The sequence below is a fragment of the Pagrus major genome, chromosome 15 (assembly GCF_040436345.1).
Source record: "Pagrus major chromosome 15, Pma_NU_1.0".
Classification (NCBI taxonomy): Eukaryota; Metazoa; Chordata; class Actinopteri; order Spariformes; family Sparidae; genus Pagrus; species Pagrus major.
This window is the reverse complement of record NC_133229.1, coordinates 31,293,271-31,301,986: the sequence shown is the minus strand read 5'-3', so window position 1 is coordinate 31,301,986 and position 8,716 is coordinate 31,293,271. Positions and strand designations below refer to the sequence as shown.

The following is an 8,716-nucleotide window of genomic DNA, read 5'->3' as shown; positions in this document are numbered from 1 at the left end:
CACACTCAGCAGGTACCTGGACAGGTGTCCTCACCTTCATCTCAACATGTCTGATCACAATATCTAAAAAACTGCAAAATATCCAAATTAATAGCGACAAAATGCACAAAAATATCAGAAACGGTCCAAAAAATAAAATATCTAAATAACTGAGTCAGAAACAACGCGGCGCTTTGTAGCTGATGTGAGAAGTACTTTTACTGTACAGTAATAGTACTCGTACTGTACAGTACGAGTACTCTTAGTATTCTCCTCCTCTCTGGTGGTGGGGGAACAAATACCTGAGCTGATCGGAGGATAAAGCTGCAGGTGTGTTCACAGACTGTCAGGTTGGACAGGTGTCGTCACCTGTCACTGATGATGATGATGATGATGAAGGTGTGTGAACGACCTGCTGAGTCGGTCTGTTCAGTCTCAGTTTAGACACCTTGAAGTTGTTTTGATCATCTTGTGATTGATCGATCAGTTTTCAGATCGCTCGTCTCAGCAGCAGACTGGTTTTAATCCGGGCTGAGTGCTGCTGCTGCCCCCTACAGGCTGCTCTGTTCATTGCAGCCTCAGCACCTGATGACTGACTCTCACCTCACAGTCCACCTGTGCAGGTGCAGTTGACTCCGTTGTCATGGCGATAACCCAGCTGTCATCATGTGAGCTGAACTTTGACCGTGTGAGAACAGCTGCTGAGGAAGAAAATGAAAAATGATCCCAGAAGTTTTTATCAAACTGTTTTTAACCAGTAGAGACAAAAGTGTCATCGTCCTGACGGTGGCGCCAGAGGAGACGTCATGGAGTCATTACAGTGTGAAGGGTTCGTCCTCTGAGGAGCAGGACGGACATCAGGACACCTCATGGGAGTCAGTCTGGTCATGACGGAGGTGATTTATCAATCAACAGACAAACTGGAGCTTTAACCCAGTCTGTTAACTGGAGACCAGTCTGTTGACTGGAGACCAGTCTGTTTACTGGAGACCAGTCTGTTAACTGGAGACCAGTCTGTTAACTGGAGACCAGTCTGAGAACTGGTACCATCAGGACTGAATCCGGGTTTAATGGGAATCGACCGGCAGTAAAACAGGTCTACAGCTCAGCTGATCCTCCCCCAGCATCCTGCCATCTGATTGGTGGAGCTGTGGCGAGTCAGCAGCTGTGCTGTTATTGTTCCCAGCTGTGAAACAAACCGGCGTCTGCGTCGAGCTGCATGATGGATCCATGTTGTGCCTCCTCACTGGATGTTTCTGCTGAGTCATGGTTGTGTAACAGTCTGACGTGTTCACAGTTTTATTTTCTGTAATTGTGAATAAAAGCCTGAAGGAGTCGTTCTGATGCTGAACCTTCTAAAATCACTGCTTTTTCCTCTGGAGTCTGGTGCGGCTCAGTTTGGTCTGTTCCTCTCTGTAAACTCTGTAAATTATAAATCTCTTAGCAGAACCTGTTTGAACACATCGTGTGTTTCACCAGACTCCATTAACAAATGTAGTGATTTTAAGAGTTGTTTCAGGAGAAACTTAACAAACTTTGTGAAACGATAGATTCTGAATCACTGGAGTCTTCTTGTGTCTAATGTTGTGGCGTGTTGATGAAACATCTCCTCACATCCTCAGGATTTAAATCTTAAATCTGTTTTGTCCTAAATGAGCCTCCATATTTTCTCCTCAGCAGACTTCATGTGTGACCGGCCGAAGGTCCACGTCTTCCTGGGGGCTCCTGCTCCCTCCTCCGGCCCAGCCGTGGTGTCTGGAGCTGGGCTGGAGGGTGAGGAGCGTCCCCCTGACAACACCTGGAGACACGTGGAGCTCACCTGGCAGGACGGACACCTGAGGCCCGCTACAGGTGAGGTGTTCAGGGACCCACCAGGAAGGACAGCATGTTTTTATTGGTCAAACCACAGTCCAGAAATCTCCTGAAATGCAACCATCACATCAACAGACTGGTTCAAAATCCGATCACTACCATCCACCTCTGACTTACGATCACATATTCATCTCACTCGTCTCGATTTCTGTAAGTCATCTTATTTTTTGACAGCTGAGTGCAGACAGACGCTGATTTGGAGCAAAAACAAAAGTAGTTAAAGGAAATACAGCTGCCCCCTGCACGCCATTGAAAATGATTTTGACCCGAAAACGAAATTACGATGAATCTTAAAAGTGGCTTTTTCGTCGTGATTATGCTTTTACACGAAGGTACAAAAAAAGTCTAGGTTGCATTTTGGAGAGAGTTTCACTTTAACTTGAACAGAAGTTTAAAAAAAAATCTGAATCATTTGTAAACTTTTCAGAGGAGGCTGAAAATCAAACGAGAGTCTCGTCCTCTGAAGCTGATTGGACCACAGAGGCGTCACGACGACGGGAGGAACGAGCAGGAAGTGGTCTTCGCTCCGACGATCAGAGACCTGCAGACAGAGATGAAGAGTCCAGTCCTGAAAATGAAGATCGCTGTTCGTCTTCAGTTCAGGAGTATCTGGACAGCTGCTTCCCTGCAGCTCAACCAGAACCAGAACCAGGACCAGAACCTCCACACTGCTCGTCCACAGCCGTCCCGCCTCTGTCCACACACTCTCAGTTCCTCACCACCTGGACTCTGAGTCAGGCTTTAATCCTGAGAGGCAGGCGTGCTGTCCAATCAGCAGGCAGCCCTGAGAAAGCCCCGCCTCCTCAGACTCCACCCAAACACACCCAAACACCTCCGTCCGTCTCCTCCAGCACCCCCGAGCTCTTCAGCCCCGTCAGCCCGTCACTGGGAGCCTCCGCAGAGCTCTTCAGTCCGCCCTGTCCGAGCCCACGGGCGGAGGAAGGAGGCGTCGTCATCCAGGCCATCACAGACGGCGTGCTCTGCTCCCAGGAGGCCGAGCAGCAGGAGGCCACGCCCTCCCAGAACTCCCCCGCCAAATCCCCTGAACTCAAAAGAGCTCGAGTCTCAGAAAACATCAGGACTGAAGCGTCTGTGGTGACATCAGAGAGCGCCGGCACCGCTGCCGTCAGGCTCCGAGGTCCAACAACACTGCTGATCCGGTGTGACAGACGGGGGGTGCGGTACTCGGTTCTGGTCGCAGTGGTTCACCCCTGTCACCTGAAGGAGGTCAAGGTGGGCGGAGATACTGCATCTCAAACTGTTTCCCATTCTGAACGACCTGTTGGAGGTAAACTGTTTGATAAAGTGTTTGATTTGTTGGGTTACAGGTGAAGTCCGGGCCGGCGGCGGGGACCTTCGTTCCTCTGGCGTCCATCGTGGTAACGGACCAATCAGGTGTAGAGATGAAGGTGGTGCTGTGGCGGCGAGCGGCATTCTGGGCATTGACAGTCGGTCCTGGAGACGTTCTGCTCATCACAGGTACAGAAACACACCTGAGCTGTTCAGCTTCTGTCTGCTGCTTCATGATGGACGGCTCTTTCTGACACGCCCACTTCAGGCAGTGATTGGTCAGCTTTTGTTGTTGTTGTTGTTGTTGTTGTTGATTATGTTGTTGTTGTTGTCTCCGGTCAGGCCTGCAGGTGAACGAGGACAGGCGGAGAGGAGAGACGGTACTGCAGTCAACCTTCAGCAGCAAACTGCTCAGCCTGGGACAGATCACCGCCTCCGCCTGTCCACCAGGTACGTCACCACACCTGCGACCAATCAGAGCCTCCTCAGCTCAGTGTTACAGCTGATGTCTCTCTCTCTTCAGTTCCTCAGCAGGTTGATGCTCGCTCTCTCACTGCGCTGTGTGACTTCCTGCGGGAGCGCCGCCCCCTGCTGCTGTCTGTGAAGCTCCGCCCCCCTCAGGACCTGAACCGCCTCCCCTACGTCACTCTGAGGTCACTGAGGGTCAACACGCTAGTCCATGCCCTGCTGCGTGTCACACACACACACATCAGCACAGGTGAGTCACAGGTACAGGGTGTTACCATGGTGACATGAGACTCACCTGGTGGAATCGTCAGTATGAGATGAACGAGTTTAAAGGAAGTGAAGTGATGTAATCGGCGTTTACACAGCGGCATTATGGGTAACAGACTGATTTATATTGTGTAGATATTTTTTAAAGAGTTAAAAACAAATTAAAGATTAAAAACAGTCGTCTGCATAGAAACAGACATTTGTAAAACGTATTGTTTGAGTCTGACGTCATGATGTTGAAGCTGTGATGTCACAGCGTCTAAATGAAATGGTTGGTTGTCAGAGTGGCGGAGCGAGGCGGAGTCTCGCTGCAGGTCGGCGGTTCAGCTGAAGGCCGTCGTGACTGTGGAGCAGCCTGACGGTCAGCAGGGGGCGCTGCTGCTGTGGGGAGCAGCTGTGGACTGGCTGCCTCGGCTCAACGCAGACAGAGGTACGCACTCACAGACAGACTTTTACTCTGAAAGGGTCAGCTCACCTGAATCTCACTGATCCTCTGTGTCTGTCAGCGGCCGTCTGGGACTTCCACGTCCTCCTGGTGAGGGACGGTTTGACCTCCGACCTCCTGGAGCTGCACTCCACCCCCTGGAGCTCCGTCCAGCCTCTGGACCCTGCTGACCGCCGAGCGCAGGACTTCCTCCGACCACGACCCGTCCGGACTGAGAGCAGCATTGTGGAGCTGGATGTCGACACGCTGCTGTCACAGAAATACAGCGGTGAGTCTGAGAGCAGCGTCACCGTCAGACTGACTCAGATATTATAACTGATTCTACTTCCTGCCTGCAGAACCTTCACAGTAAAAGTACCAGGAGATTGTCACTGTTGATCTTCAGTCGTCAGTCTGATAAAAACATGAACATGACATCGCAAATGTTCTGTTTCTGCTCCTCCAGGTGACGTGGAGCTCAGAGTCCAGGTCTCCACCTTCCACTTCCTGGATCCTCTGGCTTCCCAGAATGCACCACAGCCGGTCCTGGATAGCTCCACCCCTCTGGATGGTATCCTGACGGTGCTGAGCGGTGACATCACTTACACCGGCTGCGCCCGCTGCTCCGTTGAACTCGATACGGACGCCAACGGCATCTACGGCCCCTGTTACCCCTGCCTGCCTCACACCGCCGTACGCCGCTACTACAGGTGACATCATCATCATCAGTGTGTTCATGGACGTCCTCTTCATGTACACGCACATGTTTACAGACATATTAATAAAGTGTATTTAAGTAGAAGAAGACTAAATTATTACAAACTTTTATTTTTACATCTTGATTTTTAATTAGATTTCTATACTAACTGAAGCTGGATTCACCACATGAACGATGTTTAACAATTAAAATGACAAAAAAATAATAAAATCCTCTTTTTATTTGTTCAGGAAACATTGATAACTTATTGTTTGTCTGCTAAAAGTGTGTGTGTGTGTGTGTGTGTTTGTGTGTGTGTGTGTGTGTGTGTGTGTGTGTGTGTGTGTCTCAGGCCAGGTGTGCTGACGGTGAGTGGGCGGGGCAGCACTCAGGTGTGTGTTCACGTTCCTCCTGTTCCGCTGCAGAAGATCCTCAGTGCTCCACCTGATAAACTCCATCGGAGCTCAGGTGAGACACAGACAGACCTCCTGTCAGCTGTGGACGAGTAGGAAGTACTCAGATTACTTTACTGAAGTAAAAGTACTGATACTATTAGAACTTTTTCTTACTATCTGAGTAAACATTGTAAAATAATTTGTAATTGTGTAATGAAATGAAATGTGATGAATCTTTTGGTTCAGACTGTGAAATGACTAAAGTAAAAGATCAGGCACTCAAAGACTCAGGTAGACTAAAGTACCTCACATTTGTACTTTAGTACTTGTAATACAGTACATAAAGTACATAAAGTACAGGTGATGATGATTAAACTGAGTGAAGCTTTACTGTCGTCACATGATGTTGAGATAAAACACACAGCTCAGACAGAAAACTATGGAAAATAAATAAATAATGTTTTCAGTCACTGACGCCCTCTGCTGGTCAGAAACAAACACTCAGTAACTGATTTTAGATTATTCTTCTGTCACCTGTCTGTCCATCTGTCTGTCACCTGTCTGTCCATCTGTCTGTCACCTGTCTGTCACCTGTCTGTTGGTCACCTGTCTGTCTGTCACCTGTCCATCTGTCTGTCCGTCTGTCTGTCACCTGTCTGTCTGTCACCTGTCTGTCCGTCTGTCTGTCACCTGTCTGTCTGTCACCTGTCTGTTGGTCACCTGTCTGTCTGCCTGTCTGTCTGTCTGTCTGTCAGCTCCAGGCTCAGAGGTGAGACACATCCAGGTGGCAGCAGACAGGATCTTGTCTCTCCTCTCCCTCCCAACAAAAACCGTCCTCCTCACCGTCAGGAGTCACTTCCTGTGTGACGAGAACAGCGTCCCCATCGCTCAGGACTTCACCCTGCTGGACCTTCAGTTCCCCCCCTGACAGCTGACCCACATCAGTGAGGACGGGCAGACCTGAGGGGCTGCGCTGGATCAGGATCAGGGTCCCGTCCAGACCTGATCCAGGTCATTATTGATGGATCAGTATCACCCTCATGAAGCCTTATTCAGTGTCACAGTGGTGGAGAAACACTCGGTGGTTTCCTTCTGTCAGAGGATCGATGATCTGCAGCTGGAGATGAAATTACTTTGAGCAGTTAAGACTCATCGAGCTCGCTTAACTGCTATTGGAGCACGGAGCGAAAAGAGGCGGGGCTTAGACAGATTAAAGTTCTGGTGCTGTAACACTGGGTCCGACTCTGCCTCCGACATGTCGACTGTGGAGCTTCAGACTCAGAACATAAAGAAAGTCTTCCTGTTTTCTGATTTCATCTCATTCATTAAAATACAAATCTCTGACAAACAGCTGATGTGAACATGAAGACGTGTTTATTGTTTCCATCATGTGAATCATCTGTTGCTGCAGCTCATCACTGTGAAGGTCTCTGCTCTCAGACCACAGCGTTTGTAACCCATAACTTTAAAATATTACATGTTGTTACTTTAAGATTCAACAAAGTAAACATGAACCTTTATTCTGAAAATACAATAAATGTTTTAAATAAATGTGTCACAGGAAACGCTCCTCGTCAACAGACAGAATATCAGATATACAAAACATTAATTAAGTCATTAGCAGTCGATATCTGATGATGTTAATTTAGTGTTTTCTTTAGTTTTTATCCACAATACAACCAACAAACATCCAGTGTAATGCTAACTGTATACTAATTAGCCCAGCTGTGACTGTACGTCAGCTCTAATAACGTTAATAATCCTGAATATACGTTAAGAAACAATTCAACATTCAGGGAAATATCAAGAACTAAATGATGAAAGTAAATATGAAGTCTGGAACTGGAATCTTTGATGTAAACGTAAACTAATGACAGCAAACATGTTCATCAGTCGGCAGAGCCAGGCTAACTGTTTCCCCTGCTTCCAGTCTTTATGCTAAGCTAAGCTAAGCTAAGCTAAGCTAAGCTAACCATATCTAAGTCCAGCACACACAGAGACAGGAGATGATGTGGATGTTCTCATCTCTCAGGAGGAAACAGAGTAAAAGCAGATACAGCAGATATTTAGTGTCACATACAGAACGAATCAAAGGTCCAGAAGCTGTCAGCGAGTCTGAGACTACAGAACCAGGAGGAGCTGGTGAGTCCGGCTGGTAAACAGACGGCACATGTTTCAGTCTTTATAAAAACCGTGTCCAGCTGAGGATGAGCTGAAGCTTCAATCAGGTGTTTTCTGTCGGGTCAGTTCCCCCGAGACGTTTCTTCAGCCACGTCCATCAGATCACTGAACAGATCTGAAACAGAACGAGACACAACAGTTACTATCAGGTGGGAAGTAATCAGGTACAAATACTTAGTTACTGTACTTCAGTACATGTTTCAGGTATCTGTCCTGTACCTGAGTATCTCTGAGACTTTCCCTCTCTACATCTGAACACAAACATCTGAACTTTCTCCTCCTCACAGCTTCAAACAGCCTCGTTACTTTAGTTTGATGCATCTGAGGTGAATTATGGATTATTGTTATTTGGCGTCATCGCACGCCGCCTTCCCAACATCACCAGACTGATGTCGACCTATCAGAGCACATCACGCACGGCAGACGCAGCGAGACGAAGCAAAGACGTAAAAGGAGTAGTGACCTGTAGAGGCCACTGTGCTGAGGTCAGCCTCCATACGTACCTCCATCACTGACTCCTCCACTCGGTCCTGGATATCCTCCCCCGTCTCCTCCTCCTGCTCCTCCTGCTCCTCCTGCTCCTCCTGCTCCTCCCTCCTGTTCACTGAACAGACCCTTGAATCCTGACTTCTTCTCTCCACCCTTCTCATCGTCGTCTTTGTCGAAGAGCTTGGTGAAGAATCCTCCCTTCTCCTCCTCCTTCTTCTTCTTGTCGTCTCCGAACGAGAACAGTCCTCCTCCCTTCTCGTCCTCGTCCTCCTCCTTCTTGTCGCCTCCGAACATAGAGAAGAATCCTCCTTTCTTCTTGTCCTCGTCTTTATCTTTGTCTCCGACACCCAGAGCGTTCTTCACGGCGTCCTCCACCATGTCTCCTGCAGGACAGACAGCATGAAGACCACATGTTTGATTTAACCACCTGGAGCACCTGACGGAGGCGGGGTTTATCTCAGAGGGAAGAGAGCATTACATTTCATTTTAAATGTAAAAGTTCTTTTTGTTTAAGTTTCCTGAAGCTGCAGTCAGATTAACTCTTCAGTCAGCATCAGCTGTCGTCCATCACCTGACTCAGGAGAGCCTGAAGTGTCGGTGTGACTCAGTCTGAGCCTGAGGGACAGGAGGGACAGGAGGGACAGGAGGGACATG

The 8,716-nt window shown here is 48.4% G+C and overlaps 1 protein-coding gene across 2 annotated transcripts in view; it reads left to right on the top strand.

Annotated features, from left to right (window-relative positions):
- The window catches only part of shld2 (shieldin complex subunit 2), a 9,566-nt gene extending 2,822 nt beyond the window's left edge, over window positions 1-6,744 (top strand). Inside the window, exons 2-11 of one of the 2 annotated variants that reach the window (XM_073482021.1) lie at window positions 1,660-1,830; window positions 2,279-3,084; window positions 3,180-3,330; window positions 3,484-3,591; window positions 3,665-3,859; window positions 4,160-4,306; window positions 4,383-4,589; window positions 4,767-5,010; window positions 5,350-5,465; window positions 6,148-6,744. In XM_073482021.1, the coding sequence (XP_073338122.1) occupies window positions 1,665-1,830; window positions 2,279-3,084; window positions 3,180-3,330; window positions 3,484-3,591; window positions 3,665-3,859; window positions 4,160-4,306; window positions 4,383-4,589; window positions 4,767-5,010; window positions 5,350-5,465; window positions 6,148-6,320 (2,313 nt within the window). In that variant the 5' untranslated portion in view covers window positions 1,660-1,664 and the 3' untranslated portion in view covers window positions 6,321-6,744. Of the gene's footprint in view, window positions 1-1,570; window positions 1,831-2,278; window positions 3,085-3,179; window positions 3,331-3,483; window positions 3,592-3,664; window positions 3,860-4,159; window positions 4,307-4,382; window positions 4,590-4,766; window positions 5,011-5,349; window positions 5,466-6,147 lie in introns of those variants that run through there. The other variant, XM_073482020.1, reaches the window with a different exon arrangement.
- Window positions 6,745-8,716: the final 1,972 nt, after the last annotated feature.